General features: G+C 39.7%; 1 protein-coding gene across 1 annotated transcript in view; it reads left to right on the forward strand.

Moving 5' to 3' along the window:
• LOC126367555 (T-box transcription factor mls-1-like) overlaps nucleotides 1-22,017 on the forward strand; it is a 35,487-nt gene that overhangs the window by 11,006 nt on the left and 2,464 nt on the right. Inside the window, exons 3-4 of the mRNA XM_050011135.1 lie at nucleotides 15,048-15,315; nucleotides 20,780-20,920. Coding sequence (XP_049867092.1) covers nucleotides 15,048-15,315; nucleotides 20,780-20,920 — 409 coding nt within the window. The remainder of the gene's footprint in view (nucleotides 1-15,047; nucleotides 15,316-20,779; nucleotides 20,921-22,017) is intronic.

Raw genomic sequence — 22,017 nt, forward strand, 5'->3', positions numbered from 1 at the left:
AGACAGCCAGCTATGTGCTCGCTCGCCGAGAAAGATCCATCAATTCCGAGACGAGCGATAATCGGAATCGCGCAGTCACCGGCTCCTGCGTCTTTTTGCTCTCGACTCTAAAACAATCGACGATTCGAGAAAAAAATAACGAACACGAGAACATTAATTCGAATTTAGAAGACAAAAAATATGCATTCCATGTAGCTTCATCAGAAGAGTTTTTGCTGTAGGATGATAGCGGTTGATGATAATTTCTCATTAGGTTATAACTTATAACATTTTTGTCGGTTGGTTCGTCGTAAATTCCTCGAATAATTTGGGGAAGAAAGTGGTCGTGTGGTGTTTTGTTTTTATGGCGCCACCGCTCGGGTTAGATCGGTATCGGCGATACAAGCGTTTAACCCATGTTACGTGGAACCCGGGAAACATTCTCACGCCGCCGCGGAGAGACTGACGCGCCTCGATAACTAATTGTAAGTCTGTCACTAACACTCAGTCACCCGAACAACACGTTTAAGGATAAACTATATAATATAATGTGAACCTAAAATTTTGTGGCTTAATCGATTCAGTTACATTTTGTTGCTAATTCTAAATAAGCATTTCTTATCAATGTCATTAAAAAAATCAGACAGCATTATCGTTATCTAAATGCGTTTTATCTTGGACATGGTATTAATATAACTTGTCACTTACTCCTTATCTTATGGGATAAACATTTTCGCCTTTGGCAGCTTCCCAAAAACCACAAAAAGTTGTCACATCGATGACCAAATCGGACACCTCCTAAACACTTTAACATGCGCAAGCGTCGCACAAAAGACAGGGTCGTAGTTAGTATATCAGATAGTAGGGGGGTACGAATCCTTCATGAAATTCATACCTATTTCTTTTAATAAGTATTTAAGAATGAAACGAAAGCTCAGAAAAACAATACACTTGTAGTAGAGCAAAACCTTTAAGTAAACAATACTTACATACACATAAACTCACGCCCATAATTCTTAATGAGGTGGGCAGAACCACAAATGATCAAAGACAAATTGCAGCCAATGTTGATATGAAGTCCTAAAATAGATATTGTGAATCTTATGGTGACAGGGGCATAAACAAAACTTCATCGTCTCCCTAGCATTATCCCGTTTTTCTCGGGGTCCGTTTACCTAACCTGAAGATTTGACAAGTCCGGTTTTTTATAGGAGCGACTGCCTGTCTGACCTTTCAACCCGCGAAGGGAAACCAGCCTCTTACAGGTTGGGTCACATACCTCCGAAGTTTTCCTTCACCGATGAGCAAGTGATAATCATTTATGATCCAAACATGAAATTTCGAACTTACGACCTCAAAATGAGAGGCATGCGTTTTCCCAACTGGGCTACCACGGCTCGGCATAAACAAAACTTATTTATTAATATTGCGAAAGTCATCATCATTCATCATCATTATTAGCCTGTACGATCCCACTGCTGAGCAAAGGCCTCCCTTATGTCAAAGTCATACTTCTTGAAAATCAAATCAGTTTCATTATATAGAAAAACTGTAAAGAATTGTACTAGCGTCAAATAGCTAAAACGAATAATTAAGTGAGTAAGCTGAAAAGCACCCCACCCCTGATGCCGGGCAGCAGCGGTACAGTACTGGTTTGAGGCCGAGGAAATGGATTCTGGTAGGGCTCTAGCTAGAACATCACCGATTGAGAAATAGGTCGGTGTACTGCGGAACGGAAGGCGATTGGGGCAACCACCGTTCTACAGGCCCTATCTGTAGAGTAATGGCGATTACTCCACCGACAAGAGTGCAGCTCTTAAATAAAGAGAGAAGCTGAAAAGTCAACAGAATTTTGTTAACCGCTTCGCTGCGTCCTGATTACGTCCGCACTGAAACTTAACCCGTCAGCTACCATCCCAGTGGGTGACAGATCCCATCGCAGCTCCCAGGAACAAGGACAATATGGACCGTACGTGCTCATATTCGATACGTGTGTATATTATCGCTGCCTCTAAGAAAAGGCGGGGTAGGCAGGGTGCGCCGTCAATCATAAGAGTCGTTAAAATACAACCACGTCTGAATGCCGCTACTTAGTTACTTTGTACGTCGTTTGTTATGTTTGAGTTTGGAAGAGCTTTTGTTGAAAAAGGTGGCTTTTTCGTCGGGGAAATTGTGTAAAAGTTTCCATGCTGAGGAAATTTTTAAAACGCAAAATTGTATCCCATAAATTCTTTGCTTGTGTATTCTTTTACAATAGATGATATTTGTCGCGTCCTTAGGAGAAGTAACATAGAATAGAATATATAATATATCTTCATCATCATCAGCCGTACGACGTCCACTGCTGGGCATAGGCCTCCCCCAAGGATCTTAATATAACATAATTTAACAAAAACATAATCTCACAACTACCTAACCTATCTCATTTTTTTATATTTTTTGAGTTTAAACAACTTTCTTTCAACTTGCCGTTTTCTCTCTGCATACTTAATCCGTATACTTTCAGTTGTCGTCTCAGTTGAAATAACTCTTTTCTTCAATAAAAAAAAACAAATAATTAATAATGAAACATTCCAAAGGCAGAATACGGTCTATATACCACGATACAAAGTTACCTCGGTAGTAGTGGGAGGCGAACAGAGGGCGCGCTCCCTCGCGATACCATCGGCGCGGGCGCACGTCCTCATACAATGCTATGTAAATGCGGCGCTGGCGCCGACCTCTATCATAGTTGGATCTCGGGACCAAATGTTTTGGGATTCCTTCTCGAATATGTCGTCTTCATCAAACATTGTAAAATATGGAAATAATATTTAAGTACTTACTAAACAAATGCTTATGATTACGATAAACTGGTCAAGAACTAAGTTTTATTTCAATCCAAATTACCTTTGTGGTCACGACTCACGTGTCTGTTACGGATCGTAGGTATCAAACTAAAGGCTGTATAAGATTATTGTTGTTGTCAGTGTTTCACTGACAGTCACTTAGTAGGTAATAAGAGAGAAAGAAAACAAAAGAGCCCTTTATAAAACATGGGAGTTAGTACCATGAACGGGTGAGTGTGACAACTGACAACCGTGGAGAGCGTGGGTGCCGCAGCCACCCGGTTCGTGCGCCTGCGCCCGCGTCGCGATACCATCGAGGCGACATCGCGAGCACGCGCGATGGGTATCGCCGCCCGCTACCGAACTCAGATAACCACGACTACAGATACAGACCCTGGGTGACCGCCGTGAAACACGACTCTCGAATAAAGTGTCTCCACAGCGTCATTCTCCACTCATGCGACGCTGGTTTTAGGAAACGTCGTATCAGTGCATCACGACGCGGTACTCTTTGATATCCCAAAAATGCGTTAACAGTAAAGTCTTGTTGACGCTAAGCCTGACCTGGGTGTCTCCAACTTCCCGCTTGCAGTGTGAGATCAAACATTGTCCAAGACAAAGTCCACACGAATTAGCGAGGGGGTTTCATAACGCGACGACATGGGAACGCATCAAACGGTTTCTGTGAAATGTGTAGCAAGTAGGTTCAATGTCAATAGCGGTGTCGCAACCGGCCCGCCCACTAATTGCGGAGATGACGCGGCGCGGCACGTTTGAACTGCTCACGTTATACCCAGCCTTGGCGCGATTCCTAGTATCACATGGTAAAGAGAGCTGGGGTAAGCCACAAGCGAACCAATCTTAGAGCATAGATTTTAGCACGTACGATTAATTGGTCAATTTAGAAACTGGCGCTAATCACTTATTGCTAATGATTTCGTTAGATAGCAGAGTCTGTCTGTGCTCTTTAAAATTTTAAGCCAAAGCATTTACAACTTACCCTACCTACTAAAATTTTGATCACGCTTATTGCGCACTAAAGTATATTTAAAATTGCGTTTGCAGTACGATTACATGCGATACAGTACACATTCCGTCGATCTATGATCCTGTGATCCTCAGTAGTTTTCCTCTTGCACCATACGTATAAAATTAATATCAATTAACACACACTGGCTTAATTGTGAATCAAGCGCGGCTCGCGTGCGGCGGGCTCTTTGTCGGCGTAGCGAGTTGCGCTCGCGCATTTATTCGCAACATCTTTCTTCGAAAAGCTTCCTAAAATACTGGCGCCATACGTCTTAAAGCAAAAGCGCCTTTAAATGGTTCGAATAAGGTGGTGATTGAAGGGATGCGCGGAGGCTAGTGGGTTCTAGGGATTGCGGCATCACGGTAGGACGAGCGCAGATCCTGTGCTTGATTGATAGCCTCTTGTTTGTTCAGAGCGGCTACGTCTTGCACACTACCTGCTACTGGAAGCAATTAGCCTCTGGCTTCTGTACCTTTGTTGATTATCTATATCGACGTACCTACTCATCGTTCACCGAGAGAGACTTTGTATACATTTTTATAACATAACAGCAACACGACCATTTCCCAATTGGGTTTGTCAGAGGTCGCAAAAGACACATTTTTATGACAATTAGGTATTTTGATGGAAATTCACACGGCCGGATCTAATGCTCGTTTAGACAACGCAAACTTTACATGAAAACCGTCAAATTGAAAATTATGACAAATTAAAATTCGACAGAGTTACTATCTTGATCTAAGATAAAAATCGCTGCTTTTCGATCATCAATTCTTTTCTAAATCGGCGCTTTGACAGGATTATAATTAGAAACTGTCTGTCCTGCGCGTCGTTTTTAATGTCGCTAGGGATCTCACACTGCGTCCGCAGTTCATTAATGTTATACAATTCGATGGTGGAGGTTGGTCCTCGTAAAACGAACTGATTTATGCCGGGTCGGGAGCTAACGACCACTCGCCACTGGACCCGACAAACTATTATAACTATACAATAAGCCGATTAACATCGACGATTGTTTTAGATTTTAACTTGTTATGTTTCTGGTGGACGGCTTTCTTCATTGTATTTTATTTCTAAGGGTTCTAAGTATATAATGTTTATTTGACCTAATGGAAGTTAGGCAGATACCTACACGTACTGATCTTGATAAAACAAAAACATTCAAAAACAACCATTGACGTGAATTATTAATTTCTTCACAAAAACGCGAGCTCGATCGAGTGCAATTCGTTATCTTAACGATCTGTTGTCCACAGTCGTCAGCGTCAAAGGGCGCATAATGGATTGTAGATGCGGCATCTAGATAAGCCCTGTGCTACCACTATGCCGAAACTCATTCGCAACTCATTTTTTACACCGCAAAGATAGTATATCTTTGTCCTTTTTAATTAAGAAGGGTAAATAAGTCCGTGGTAGCGATGCGCCCGCGCCGGCGGTCGATCGCACTAACTGTCAACTAAATGACCGCGCGTTTGTCGGCCCTTCGTCTTGCAATTTACGACGCTTGCGCTTTGAGCCACGCTCGCCGACTCCGGCGCCGGCGTTTGACAACATGAGGTGCAAATGTAATTCTGTCATTTGAGTTGTAATTGACACCAAGTAATTTACTTTCATCAATTGCTACGCCTGGCTTTCACACAGAAATACAATTAAGTACAACAGGTTTGAAACGTTGTGTACTATTATTATGACTATTATGAGGCAATACCTGGAAACAATTTTCAGCGTTATACCTACCTACTCATACTTAAAAATATGCTAATTACATTTTAACGCATGGGAATTATTTTGTCTCGTAAACTTTATGCAACAATTTTGTTCTGTGTAATATCCAGCAATTATTGCAAATGTCCCCAGTGATTATACCGTCATTACGATCGGTATTGTTATTATGTAGAGCCGTTTCAAATACGTATAACGCAATATCAATAAAACTTAACATCCGATGCGCGTAAGACTAAAAGTTAATTGCGGACGCAACCTTTTAAGACATTTTTACAATCTGCGAATGTTATTACGAAAGTTACAATTGTAAGCGGCGACTTTGGTTTGAGAGTAAAGAGGCGCCGACTGGGTGATTAAAAATTTCCAATTTCCGCAAAGCGGCGATGTTTGGGTCATTGGGCAGACGGGCGGGTTGTAAATTTGGCGATGCGCATAAACATGTCGGTGCGCGGGCGCAGGTGCACGCCGCGCGCCGCGGGCGAGCTTTGTCTCGCTATCTGCCTGACACCCCTGCTGGCTCGCTGCGCATTAGCCGCACTAGCTCTTGCGTAACCTGCGTAGATATATGTATGTCTCGTGATACGTATTTTGAAGCTAATACTTTCTCATCAAGATGATAACAAAAATTTGGATGTCCAAAACACATAAGAGATCTTCGACTCTGATACCTTTGCCATAAGTTTTCTCAGATAAAAACCTGCAAAATATTCCTGTCGCGTATCGATCACTGTCGGATAGGTACTTAATTCGTTTATCGCTTCTCTAAATCATTGTTCTTTGCCACCTGCAGCCGCATTCGGCAAAAACGAGCCAATAAAATGAAGGTTTTTTTGTCGCGTTCGTTATGATTGAAGGTGCTGTCGCTGATTCTAAACAAAGACCCAGATAGCTACCCATCAATATGCTAATGCTGAGTTACATCGAGGACTCCGTTTTTTGTGGCCGCACCTAAAATTGGTTTATTTGTCTTGTTACGAGCACATTTCAAAAAGTTTGTTTGATTTGCGGAGGCGATCCCGTGTGCCGCGGAGTGGTCGAGGGATATTTTTTATGACACATCAACAAATTTGCCTTTGGATTTTGATTTTTTTACGTGGGCTCAAAGGATACGAGGCTTAGTTTCCGGTCTGTAGTTCATTAGCATAGTACTGGATGTCCTGAACCGCCTCTAATATGTATCAGAGTTCGGAGTATTGTATTAGTTGCTGATTCACTGGTCGGCGGCCCACGGCCAGCAACGTGCTGCAAGACGGTCCAATTTGTGTTTGCGCAATGATGATGACGATGAGTTGGTAATGTTCTTTGATTACATCTCGTACAATACTATTATTATGACGTTTATTGAACGCATTCCCCGCCGAGATTGTTGTTTTTAGCTTTCAATATGGATTATTAGTGCGATTTATTTGCTTGAACTTTCAAAACGGTTAAGTGGGTATTATTTTATTTAATAACCAACGTAACATCTATGTTTACATTCTTGTAACCAGAAATTATAAAAGCTTCAACATTATAACTTAAATCCGCGCTCAAATCCAATAAAGGTACTCGTCTTCGAGTGTGATTCACACGGTCCGCTCTCAGGTTGAGTGAACATTTTGACACTTCCAGGTGTACAATTTTTTACTCGTCAGACAATGGCGGAGGAGTGTTTGTCCGGGCCACATCTGGGCGGACGAAAAAACTGGCCGGACCTCTCGTAGGGGCGCTAATGAACGGGTTAGCCTCTACATGTTTACTGGTGCGTTTATACACAGATATTCCTCAAATAAATTCAGCGCTATGAACTTACAAACCCGCCACAAAGTCCCTTTTCCTACGTGTTCGAATTGTACCCGACCGCAGCATAACCAAGCATTCTTGTCTAACCCTCGAGAGAATTAGAGAGTTGTTTATCATAGGAATTACTTGTGTAAATGAACAGATGTCGCAGACAGGGCGCGGTTGTAACACTGTGTAACTCCATAACATTGAACTTGGTGATAAAAAGCCCATGAAATTGGCATTAAAGATAACTAGCAGTGAAGGGTAGGTTAGGGTTGGTCGGGCATAAAACCGTGTTGAGTGACGAGCCGAACACAGTAGCCGTTCACGGGTTATCTTGACGTATACAAGTCTATTATAAACACTAACAGCCATGGTTGAAGTGTCTTGAGAATGTAACGTATTCTTGTACCCAGAAATTCAAAAGTCTTAAACATAATTTTATTGCCGCGTTGGATTATGTACGGAAATACCGGTACGTACCCAATCTGGTAAATCTGTTAAGTAAGAACTTACCTAAATGTCGATAGCCGCTGAAATATTCAAAAGCTGTGAAAAATAAACAAGAAAAGAGGCAAATATAATGTAAACTATAGTTCGCGCGCCGGCGAGCGTCACAAATAACCTATTTCCATTCAAATTTCGAGTGCGGATGCGAGAGCGGATGTGGCGATTTCTTCCTCATTTAGCGCCCCCGTGCAATTCGCGGGTCTAAACCTGTTACAACTTTATAACCCACTCTAAAGTTTATTCACTCTGGTGGTCCCATTGTTACCTTAAGTCCTGCCCACGATCCCTCGAGACTCAACAGGCTTTTATGAGCCCCGATTTTTATTAGACTATTCTGTTTGCATTTGCATCTCAACTTTTAGGCCTGTTTATATTTATAACTGTTTGATACGTATAACTATAACTATGTAAGTATGTGTAGTTATATAAAACCCAATTTTAATTGTATCTAATTAATTTTACGGCAGAGTAGCCAAAGACACTTTGGTCTGGAAATTTTAATTTTATTAAACCTCACTAAATGATTCGGCGCCGTTCATGGGTTCGCAATTTGAATACATTTCGCTGCTCGTCACATCTCGTTTTGTCGGCGCGCGCGCAGCTCAAAGGCTCGATAAGTGGAGGCAGTGATAAGGACCATCTGAACGGTAGCTGGACAGATTGTCAGCGTACGGTCAACAGAAAAGGCGTCGATACACGCTATACCGAATACATATTTGAGTACTCCCGACATGTTTGTCGAACGAAGGTCAATAGTAAACATCGAGTACTCACATGAGACAGGAATTTCCTCACTAGAATGTAAAAAATATGACATATATTTGTGATATTTAAACATGTCGAGATATTTACTTCTGTCATTTCGTCAATTTCCGATTATTCAGAATCCGTGATAGTTAACGCTTACATTGTAGTATAACGGGTTCGAATCCCGGCTCGAGCTCTAAACCATAGAATTTGACTTGAAGTCATGTTTGGATCACAGATAAGAAGAAGAAGAAGCTGAGATTGCCCTCATGACCACGGACAAGTCCCTTTTATATAAGAATTGTCACATTGACATGATCTTGAGGCTGCCCTCACTCTCGAAGCTGAGATTAGATTACTAATACCAACATTAAACATAGCTGGCGAGGGGGCTTATATACTATATAATAGTATATACCCTGTCCTACCCCTTCGGACATACCTCGTATACTTTTAACCCGCTGGTAGGTACTCAGTTTTGTCTATACCTACTAATATTATAAATTAAATGTGAAAGTGTGTGTGTCTGTTTCTTTGTCCGTCTTTCACGGCAAAACGGAGCGACGAATTGGCGTGATTTTTAAATGGAGATATTTAGAGGGATGGAGAGTGACATAGGCTATAGTTTTGTCTCTTTCTAACCCCCCACTACCCTAAAATAGGGGGTGGTAGTTTGTATGGACCAATCAAATCAAATCAATTTATTTGCGAGAACACATAAAATACAAAAAGGTGGTAAAATTATTCAAATAACAATGTATGTACTTATCCGCAATTTTCAAGGTAGAAAGCAAAAAAAATTGCGGTCTATTTGTGTCATTTTTCGGATTGGATTCACTCGTTTCGTTTAGATTTATAATATATATGGACTTTATAATAAGACCATCGCTTTAGTTTTGGAATTAGATTCTGCTCCGAGTTCTCTCCTATGTTCTAAATCAGGAAAGAGCAACCGTGTTACCCCGTATTTAAAGCGAGCGAAGCTGCGGGAAAAAGCTAGTAGTTGATAAAGGTCGTTTCTGTCGCTACTGGATCAGGCCACGTAAGGCAGTAGCGGCCATCGTAAACTTTAAATGGGTCTAATTTAGTTTGCTGTTAATTGAGCTTCTGTCGGCGCGGTTATCGGCAGGTTGCATTAGTGACCACCTTACTGTGCCGCTCTGATAACGCCGTTATGACTGATGGTGGAATTCTCACGTGTGGAATCTGACGCTGGACGATATTGGTTTTTTCCTTATGAATGCTATTATATGTCCCAGTCTTCTTTTTATCGTGTGGGTTGTGATATGGATTACTAACCTCGTCAACCCTGGGTTAGCTATTATTGAGCCGCCAAAGACCTCTAAGATAGAATACTTACTTATTCACATTAGTACCACACTACCCAACCTCAATCTTCTATTCCGTATGTAGTATGTGTTATGACAATGTTTAGTATATGTAATTAAAATCCACATAAGTACTTAGGTAATAATTTTATTGTTATATAAAAGTAGATGTGTATATGTTTTTCTTCTTCCAAAGAAATACTTTACTGAAAGCTATAGGTAGGTATTCCCTATGTGAACATCCAACCTCGATATGCTACTATATTGAAACTATAAATAAATTACTTATATATTTATATTGTTAATATTTATGTAAGTAAGTAAAATTATTGTTTTATTTTATTTTGGGCGGAAGGCAAGAGGGAAATCACTGCCTTATTTTTCCCTAAAAAGTAGCATGGGAAATGCTACTTACTTTGCTTTTTTTTGCCGACAAGAGCGTGGCTCTTAAATTAGTGATGATGATTCTATTACTGTATTCCAGTGTTAACAAATTTCTTTCGCCCTAAGGTTGTCTGGAATAAGATACTATTTATCTATAAAGCCGCCGATTGTACCTCTTCTGCCTCTTATGTATTTGTCCTATTTGATATGTTTATACATGTGCAATAAAGTGTTTGTAAATTTGAATTTGAGAACCTGCGAAAAACAAGCATTTATAAATGATCAACAAAATGGTCAGTCTAGAGGACTTATTGCGGCGCTTCAACCCTGGGCTGGGCTTATCAATACATTAAAGCCCACCGGGTTGCGGCATTCTGACCGACACAGCCTCTTGATAACACCTCTTATGACCGATGGCGACTCTTGTCTGCGTTATGATGGAAACTACATTAGCGGCTTAGCCTTTGTAGCCTGAAGTTAATGTAAACATAAACGTCCAATTTTATCTATTAACGAAATTACTTTTTAATTTTTAATAGGTAAGTAGGTAGTTAGGGTTCGGATATGCATATGAAAGGTGTGAATACTGAAATGACAACTGACAGAAATGAATGAAAGAGCAATTCATGTTGTGCTGACCTTAGTGTGGGATAAGGGTAGGAGGATGGTGGGATAAATAATTATGTTGTACCCGAAAGGGTCTACGATACTCATATGTAACTTACACACTTGTACACCATCATAGTATGCAAATAAAGAATATTGATAAAAATTGACTCGCGTATAAATTGTGCATCACTGATGTAGATGAAAGGAAAGTGAATTTTTACTTTGCATGTCAATAATTGCTGTACCGCTATAATTAACTTAATCAAACTTAAATTAAAGGATGACACAAAACTTTCACCATGCAAATTTATTGAGTTATTAAATGAAATAAATACACAACGCATTTAATATGAAAGGTCGTTATTCATGCAAAAAATGTATGGAATTACATTGTCACTAATTTAAGAGCCACGCTCTTGTCGGTGTAGTATTCTCCATGCTACTTTTTAGGGAAAAATAGGGCAATGGTTTCCCACTTGCCTTCCCCCCGCAGTACTCTGTCTGACGCGAGTGGTATGGCTCCCGGAGTAGTCTATTTCAAAGCTTTACTAGGACTTCTGTCCTCCGCCTCTGAATAGTACTGACAGTTACTGCTGCCCTCTGTCAGGTTCCAGGCTCACATCTCCGCCTCTGCAACCGGTGAGGTCTTTACCCGTATTCTTTGGGCAAGGGTTCTACGGTATACACTGTAAGTCTGGGGTAGGTGTGGAATGACATGGCAAACCAATTTATTAAGTATACAATTTTTGTAATATATTTTGGGCGCTCTTTTTCCTGCTTGTAGCAAGTGAAAGCCTTCCGAGGGAACTCTACTATAAACCACTTAAAAAAAAAACTGCTCTTTAATCCGGCCCTAGGCGGTTGCTAGCGATCCGCAGCGCCACTAACAATTTTTTTAAAAAGCTTCTGTGACTGTTATTGAGCTTTGTCCTAATCTTTATTTATTTTATCAGCATCTATCATTGGTATTTATTATGCTGACCATCTCGATTCGCCGAGTAAACTCTGCCCGCCCGATAACGACGGCGCCGCGGTTCCCGTCTATCTTTACTGCGCGGGCGCACTACCGGGTGCCAAAAGCCCCTCGTTGGTCAACACTTTTATTCCTATCACACACTTTTATAATCGTGATAAAAGGTTGGGAGATGTTCTTGTAGCTCTGGTGCTCAAAGTTGATGAGATGATTGTTTTTAGGGTTCCGCGCCTCAAAAGGAAAAACGGAACCTTTATTTGGTTATCACTAAAGGTGGTCCTTTGTAATATTACTTGTACTTAGATGATTTTTTGTAATATTATTTAAAGAATACTTATATGGTATTTAAACAAAGCTGGCGAGAAATGGATGCATATATGTAGGAAAGTGAGAATGCTATGTAAGGATAATGAATGAGAATTCGATTGTTTATGGTATGAAAGGAGGATGGTTAATGAATGGGACGTAAGGCAGTTTTGACGGACGTAAAGATGTCGGTCGGGTTAGAGGATTTTGGTTTTAATATAAGGTGTGTGTAAAATAAAAGGAGTAAAATATATCCTATGTTATCTCTATATCCCACATATATTATACCGTAGTACTCGTATTATACACCTCAGCCTACACCTTGAGTGATGCTATGTTAAAAAAATAAATGAAAATGTAAAGCAGCTCATCATTTTTGGACATTATTCCCATTGTAAAAACTCTTTAATAGCAAGGACAGTGGCTGCTTTCCTTTTTAAAATTTCCATTAGGCAGATAAACTCAGAATACAAGAAAGAACAATTTGAAGAGCTTTATTACCTAGCTCTATAATAAAAAATAAAAAAATAAAATGCATTTATTTCAGGTAGGTACCCATATTGTAAGATATAATTATGTCCCTTTGAAATTAAAAGTTATTACAATGAAAAAGGAAGAAAAAAATAAAAAAAAAAAGCTCTTTTTATATAACTTTAGCGCCTTTTTACTGCCGGGAACGTTCCCAAAGTGGAACACGGCACATAACTGAATATGTGTAGCAGTGTAGTCATTATTATAAAGTTTGATATTCTCTGGAGGTCAGATGGAATCCATTGTCCACTTGTGTAGATACGCAGAACTATAATTTTATTATCGCCTTCTTTGTATTACTTTTAAGTTTTTTTTTATAAACTGTACCTATTGTTTGACTCATAAGGAACTAAATAAATAACAGGTGACTTCAAATCCTTTTAAGGTCTTTTATTCCCATAATATTACGAATAAGGAAGTCTGGAAGATAAGATTCAGTAAGTCGATTTCCATGCAGCATTCCACCATAAGTAAACATAATGTTTGAAACGCTGTTTGTTGCTTTATTAATTAGTGATTATAGAGTTTTTTTTTTACTTTTTTTATTAAGATATAACATGGCACTGTAGGTACATAGAAATATTGAAAAAAAAACAATTTATGCAATTTTTTTTTAAGGATTGATTATTGATTTACCGATAGATCAAACAAATAAAATTCATTAAAATAAATCTAAATGAGTATTATTTTAATGAATTTTATTTGTTGGGCTTTAGTCATTAGCTTACTACCCCTTTCGACATCTTTAAGTATAAGTAGGTAGGTACTTATTAGAGTTCTCGAGGTAATCATCAGTACATTGAGCATAAACGAATAACTTTAATAACTTCTAGTGATTATAGAGGAAGTAATCGATTTTATGATATTCGTCACCCTATAAACTATATGCAATAGGGTAGTTTCCAACTAGTCAAATCTGTAATGAAAAAGCAACCTGTGACGTCATAGGAAAACGTGACCAAATGCCAAACTTATTATTACATTTTTACAAAAAGAAATCATTTTTTGTCAATTTTAAATCTGTCTTTATTCAGAATTTCGTAATTTATTTTTGACCTGTAAACTACCCAATTATAATAGGACTCACTTGATTTTTAAACAGCCTCCGTGGTCTAGTGGTTAGAGCGTTAGGCTCACGATCTGGAGGTCCGGGTTCGATTCCCAATGGGGACATTGTCGAAATCACTTTGTGAGACTGTCCTTTGTTTGGTAAGGACTTTTCAGGCTTGAATCACCTGATTGTCCGAAAAAGTAAGATGATTCCGTGCTTCGGAGGGCACGTTAAGCCGTTAGTCCCGGCTATTAGCCGTAAAAACACCTCCACCAAACCGCATTGGAGCACCGTGGTGGAGTATGCTCCATACCCCCTCCGGTTGATTGAGGGGAGGCCTGTGCCCAGCAGTGGGACGTATATAGGCTGTTTATGTTATGTTATGTTGATTTTGCAACCAATTTGGTGCCGGCAACTGAATCCTGAATAATTTCCCGCTGGTGGCGCAACCGTGGAATCCCAGTCAGATAGGGCCTTTAGATCATTTGCTTCCGTACTGCGGCAGACCACACACACGTAACGACTTTCAACTAATCAAAGGGAATGTAAAAATACCGCAATTAATACCGTTGTACTAAAAATAAGTACCTACCCACCAATACCTTGCAACTAAATAAAGAATAGTAATCAACTTTTACAGCTTTTAAAAACGACTCTTTATTCTTAAAAGTTTTCCGACGCTTAATATATTTTAGAAAGAGACAAACATATTATATACAACATACATACACGTTACATTTGAGCGTTAATCATTAATTGGTAATGGTTTCTTTATAGGTACGAGCAAATTTGTGAAGAAAGTTAAACTTGTAGTCTTAACACTAAAAATTGTATTAAGCTGATCCTTTTTTGCACCTCAGTAGATAAGGTACCTTATTCATAATTACACATAACATAAGTTTACAACTATATCTCAATTGGGATTCGGAGACACCTCACGAGCTTTTAGACCAACGTGATAAGTAGGAGTCGTATCGTCGTGTATAATGGGCGAACCAACTGTGTTAGTAAAAATGGCACTATCCGCGTTCAATGCTTTAAAATGTTTCCATTCTTTATAAGCCTAATGGCTTATGGGTTACTGGCATAAGTGTATGTACAGTCATGAGCAATATCATGTACCCACTTTAGAACTCTGTCGCACTAACATATTTGACATTTAGTGAGACTTACAGTTCAATTTGTCAAAAAAGTTAATATGACATGGTAGGTACCAAAGTGTACATATTAATGCTCGTACGAGTAAATCAGGAATTCCACTAACGATTCCCTCCTCTTCCAGACGTATGTTCCCGTCGCTCCGCGTCTCCCTGTCAGGGCTGGACCCTCGCGAGGAGTACTGCGTACTACTAGAGCTATCCCTGGTGGGGCGAAGGCGCTGGCGGTGGGCGGGGGGCGCGTGGGCCGCTGCAGGAGGCGCCGAGCCGCAGTCCCCGCGCCGGCTCATGCTGCATCCGGACTCTCCGGCGCCTGGACACCACTGGACCGCCAACCCTGTCTCCTTCAGCAAACTCAAGCTTACCAATAATACTATGGACTCTCAGGGACATGTAAGTAAAATATCAAGGCTAACTAGTCAAATCAGTTACATTTTACGTCAAAACAGTAAATTACTATAGATTTTGATAAAAAAAACGCACTGTGACGTCATAGAAAAACGTGATAAAATGTCGCACTTCATAAATATAAATTCTTAAATAAGTAAGTCAAATAAAATAATATTTTTAGTTTATTCTTTATTTAGTAATTAGAATTTCATAATTTATATGTGAGCTACCCACGTTCTTTATATTTATGTGCTTTTGTGTTGAATTTAAAGGTGAAATACTTTACTTACCTTGAGATATTCTAGTCTGACTAAAGGGAGCCCAACGCTCCACTAGACCACAGATGCCGTTAAACAATAGTACCAATAGAAAAAAACTATAGATATACAAAACTTATATAAAGCTCATAACACATAGCCCGCCGATGCGTCATTCGTCATTTTGTGCCGTTTTTCGTCACGCTTCGTCACCTGCTCATGCGACGATTAGATAAGGCCCTGTGATTTGCGACCTCGGCACGCAAAGTACGCAGGTAATTATCTACTTACAGACTGGCACGTAGTTGTAAAAGTTTTAAGTGACTCAATGTTGAGCTTGCATAATTGATAAGGGAAGTAAGGGAAGTATTTACTTAGATAAATTCGTGATCGTTATTTTACTTAGACAATAGAAAGTAGACAATGTGCTAAATGCTGTTCGTACTTATTACAATATTCCTTCGTAATAATATGTAGGCACGTACTTAACTATTAATCATTTAAGACACTAGACTTTTCATGATGAAAAATAGTCTGGAAGCCATATGGTCGTAAGGCCCAGATGCCTTTTAAAATCCAAATCCCATTGTTTAACTATTGTGTCTGGAAATCCGGGCGTTACGAGGATACAGCATCACTCGAAAAAAAAAATTGTAGCCAAAAAAATTGTAGTGTAATTCTAATTTAAACAATTAATAACATAGTTTACCTGTTTGTGTGACGTTCCAGTGTGTATGGTTAGGTGTAATAGAATAGAAAAGTATAGAGTCCTAATCCACCCGAAAGGAACATAGTATGAAGTCGGTATTAGAAAATTCCCGATTCCATCAATTACGACTCTCAATTAAAACAAAACAAAGAAACGATTTAATATGGTAATGTTTTTTTCGAAACGCAAAAAAGCAAAGCATTTTAGGGACCCTCTTCAAACAAAACTTGTTTCTGTAAACAACGCGACTATTGTTGTAAATTATCTTTTGACAAAAGGCAAAAAATTGATTACGGTTACGTCTCGTGCAGCGAGCTTGTCTCTCGGAGCTTGTAGCGTAGAGCCGTGCGCCCGCGCACCGCCACATACCTCGCGGCAACGCCTACCTCGCCACTTCCCATACCAGACTACCTCCGACCATTTTCAACTCTATCTCAATATGTTTATAATCGCCTTCCCATCTCCTATCTCGCGACTTGTAACGCTTACAGATACTATTCACACGAGTTCACAAAACAAATTGAACTATAGGCCGCCGTTTTAAAGGTGAGAGTACACTGAAGGTGTTACTCAATGCGCGCCGCAGGAGGCTCGCAGCACAAAGACGTCTATAAGTATTTCGTCACTCGAACAAATACGCTGAAAGGCTTTGTATAGAGGCTCTGTCTGTCGCGGCATATAACTGTACTGCTCTGTTAGGCGGCGTGTTTAGACAGGGCGGTTAACGCCTCGATTAATGATATGTGTGTACTCTACGCTTTATTAAGATTTCCCTATTTGTCGAAATAATAAGGTGACTCTGACAGTTCGTTGTGTATTCTACGCGTCATGAATATTCATGTTTCGGAGTTCTGTTATCTTCATTTAATAGGAACCGACATGACGCATATATCTTTTTATTTTGTATATTAATACAATAATGGGTAATAAACAGGTGCCCTCGCTTGGATCGTTTATTTAACTAACGCAACAACAATTTCTAATGCGTCAAGTTATCTAACATATCACGACAGATCGTTTGCCTATCAAAACAAACTTCATTTACGGCTATCAGACACGCTACAAAACATCATAACACGCATTATTATGACGAGGGAAGGCAAAAAGTGTGGCACGCTTCAGTGCCTCGCATCGAGGTAAGCGAGGCGGCCTCGCGGCGTCTTTGAGCACCCAGCTTAACAATAGAGGCAGCTACCGAGATTCAAGGAGCAAACCAATTCGCATGGAAAACCTTCGCATCGCTTGTTGTGCACTTGAGAATTTGCCACCTGTGATAAAAAGTCCGTACACCCTTTTTGTTCAAAAAACAAAAAATCTCAGCCATTTTTTAAACCCATCTAAACCTTTTGAAATATGCGCGTGAGAAAGAACATTCCTAATTACAAGAGGGATTAGGCGGCGCGTAAATAAAGGCAATTACTGAGAAGGGATTATAGATTTGTAAGTGAGAACCTAAGGAGCTCATTATTGTTAGAGTTGTTAGGTAATGAACGGGATTCATTGTTAATAGATAAGGGAAAGTAAAACTGGCCATGAATAAAAACGTAAATACTTACTTAATTTGTATAATTCGATATGATGCCAGTCAGTATCATATCAGTCCACATTAAAATCCCGCCAAAAGGTATTACATGTTGCCACTCTCACCTATTTCATTAATTTCTTCAAACTACCTAACATAAAACCTTTAACAAATTATTTAAAACGGAAGCCACATCTTTGTAGAAAAACTTTTAACATGCATTAAACCCCATAAGACACGAAAATACTGCATCCTTCGACAAATTAGTGTTATCATGAGACGAAATCGCTCGGATCAGGGTTTGGCTCTGCGGATGCACGATGTCGAGCAACCCCTATCGACTACCTACTATCTCACGCACCTTGTCACGCTACTGAATATGGTTTGATAAAAAAAAAAACATGCATGCATCACAACACATCGAGATAAAGTCAAAAACGTTTACACATTCATATTACCCAAAGACAGATCGACAATTTTTCGACATGTCATCGAATGTCATCTTTCAGCCGCTTAAAATACCTTCTACTCTAAAGTGGACTCGTTCACCACTACCTACCTACACGATTTACCTTAAGCAATAATTTTCTTTATTATAAAGTACCACATACTTACATTAAAACATTACGGTATTGGGACTAATATATCTGACAATTACGGCGTACGATAACTTATACAATTAAGGGTAAGTAAGTATTTAAAATAAAGTAAAATAAACAGCAAACTTAAAAATTAGAAAAAAAAGTGGCTGTGACATACGGACGGACAGACAGACATGACGAATCCATAAGGGTTCCGTTTTTGCCATTTGGCTACGGAACCCTAAAAAGGTAATTAACATCTGTTGAGCTTTATATAATCTAAGAATTTTTCTCATTCAACTTCTTCATTAGCAGCTTTATAACCTCCCAAAAAGTTCCCTCGAGGCAAACATTCACTTTGGTTGCGCAAAAAACCTATAACCGGTGGTAGATCAACCGTCTAATCTACCTTCAATCGGATTTGATTGAACACCGGCCTGTGATGGACGAGCTTCCGAACGGCCGCGTCTGTCTGTCCGTCTGTCACCCCCTTTTTGAAGTGATGTGAAGGCTCTATATCTGATGCCATAAAAGGAAATGCAGTGATTTTTATAAGGTTCTTTTTTTAGCCCGATTCTGTGGTGTATTATCTACTATTTACTAAGTACATAGAACAGCACGGGCCTCCGCGGATGTGCTGCTCTTTGATTTACTAGGTTAATTTAAGTTACCTGTTATTAAAGTTATCTCACCTACGTAAAAACTACATGCGACAAATATTTGAAAAATAATTTAAAAGCAATAATAACATAGATCTCTCTTGACAACCTTAAGTAGGAACGATTAATGAATATTTTAAAACGATTATCTTAAACAAATACAATACGGAGAGATTATCGACCGTAATCAAGAATAATTAAAACCATTAATATGTCGCTGGGGGCTCATATGTTACGCGTGGGCGTCGCAATTCATCATAAAGTGGCGTACACACTTGTGCAACCGCCGTGCAGCGCCGCCGGCGCAGGCGCCTGCCTATCCGCCACCTGCAATTAGCCCTCTGTCTAGACGAGTTTATCTCAAGCACAACATCTTAGCATATGTTTGCATGAGCACGCAAATTTCATTTTTTTAAGCGAAGCATTTTACATGGATGAGCGAAGGACAACCTCTGAGATAACAGAACTATTCGTCCTTTTCGTGACTTATTTACTTTCTATTTGGAAACGTTAGCGTGAGAGAACTAAATAAACACGGTGTGTTTGCAATGTGTCACCGAAAACATTAGCCAAACGCGTGTAAAACAATGGCAACCCGTTTCGAGTGGTTGTTCGGTGGCGCCCGCGCAGGTAGCGGTGCGCCGTGCGCGTCAAGTGGCGCAGATAAGCTGGGTTTGTACACAAGCCGCCGCCGCCCGCCCGACGCGACCGTTCTGTCGCCAATCTGTACTACCTTTTACATGTAAGATAAAAATGTAAAGTTGGGTACATTGTAATATCTTTTAGTTAGGTAGGTATTGTTATTTTTGTACAGTTAGCCATTAGATCATCTTCAAGAATTTGATACCGACCTGCTAAGTGTCATAGAGTCACACACACATAATTATCATATCGCCTACCTACTTTGCACCATACAACTTATTTAAGCAGGTACCTACTTGGGTACTGTTTGCAACACAACTACCTAGATTCTATGTTGTTAACACTTCTGAGATTTGTTAGAGCGGAACCTCTATTTTCTATTACCTAAGTACAGTACTTAAGTACTCTTTTTTTCTATTACCTAAGTACATTCTAAATGTAAATTTAGAATGCATTTTTTGCTTACGAGTTTTAATTTAGTACAGTGACATCTAGTGGCAAGTTATGGAACTAATATTGTAAGTAATGACATTTTAATAAGTATAAGATAAGGTTACTTAATAGTTGTAGATGACATAGAGTACACTTAGACCTTATTTATCCCTGGCGAGTTAAAATGGCCACATCGAATCAATCCATCTAAGAAAGCAATGTTGCAATTTGACATTTGTTTGCACTGCACACCTACTTTTATATGCGTAAACAAGTGCGTAAAAATGTCAGTAATAAATCAGTAAATGTCAAAGCGCGAGTTGTCAAATGACAGACGAGTTAAGGTTCATCGTTCACATATCGGCGTGCTCGCGACTTGAATTGAATATAAAAATTGTGTCATACAATTACACACAAATTATGTTAAAAACTATCAATTTTGTTATTTTTTTAAAATAGGTATCTGTTTTTTTTCCTTTTCATCGCTCTTATATAAGCAATATACTTACAATAAGATATTTCCTTTGGAATGCGACATTTTGAAAAAATCGCGGATATCCCGGTAGTCGCGTATACCAAGGACCTTATTTTTACTCGCGTCGCGTCGCGTCGCGCTTATGTAGCGTGCTAGACCTGCTGACCCTAGTTTATCTATATTGTTCCAGATGGTGCTGACGTCGATGCACAAGTACCGACCGCGTGTGCTGGTGGTACGCGCGAGAGACGCCGCCGCGCTCGCCTGGGGCGCTCCTCACGCCGCCTTCTCCTTCCCCGAGACCGAGTTCATTGCTGTCACTGCTTACCAGGTTTGTTCAATCACACACTTACTTCTCAGGGCTTATCCACATCTCCATGTCACGGCGTCGTAACGTGGAAACTCACGTTGCCGGCGGCAATGTGATTTTTTACTTTGGAGATGTAGACAGGCCCTTACTCCTGCAATTCAACTAGACATCTCCCTTATAAATACAACTCACTTGACCCTAATTGTTATCTCTGCGTAGGGTCTTCTCGTACCCTTTAGTGTTGCAGCACCATAGAGTTCCTTAGATTTTCGGGCCAGCGATGACGGACGGAAAAATGCTTAAAGTGAGTGGCTAAAACTCCGGCCCGCGGAGGTCCGTCTTGCACTATGGGCTTAAACAATAGTCAGAAGATCTTTTTCTTATATAAAACTGGTTTACTAGTATGGCTTACCTGTTTATGATAGAGAACGCGAGAAATAAAATATGAAACTCATTGAGTAGGTAAACTCAATTTAAGTATTTGTATAACATTTTCGTTTTATGATACCTGTTGGTGTTTACAGTCATAGGGAATCCCTGATCATATCAATATCAATGTTACTACGATTCTTCCCCGAAACTGCGCCACGCTTCCCGGAACCGCCGCCAATTCGCACTTATGCATACTGCGTTTTTGCCCAACCCTCGAGGCGCCAAAGCTTTTACACAGGAGCCGAAAAAAAAGTCGGACTCATTGTGCGATAAAGAAAACAAAAACGGCTAATTTTCCCGCTTAAACTCTTAACAGTCCGTTGGACAGAACCGTATTGTTCGGCGTCTTTGGTCGGGCGAACGTAAATTTAAAACAGTTATATTCTTTAACAACCTCTTTGTATGGTAGTGATAACAGGCTATCTGTATTTCTTAGGGTATTGCTACTTACTCATAAATATTTATCGTGGGAGTTCTAGAAGACCAAGTAAATAAACACCTAAGTACCTAGTACTTAAATTATTCTTTACTGCGAATAATATGATTTTAATCTTGTTTTAATCACAATACTTACCTATAATACTCTACCCCCCATGAGTTTACATAAAATTAGGGATGTGTACTTTCAATGCGATTTATCAATTTGATCTGACCAAATTACCTATTGTATCGAGTCTATAACTACG

Source organism: Pectinophora gossypiella, chromosome 6 (assembly GCF_024362695.1).
Source record: "Pectinophora gossypiella chromosome 6, ilPecGoss1.1, whole genome shotgun sequence".
NCBI classification, from domain to species: Eukaryota; Metazoa; Arthropoda; class Insecta; order Lepidoptera; family Gelechiidae; genus Pectinophora; species Pectinophora gossypiella.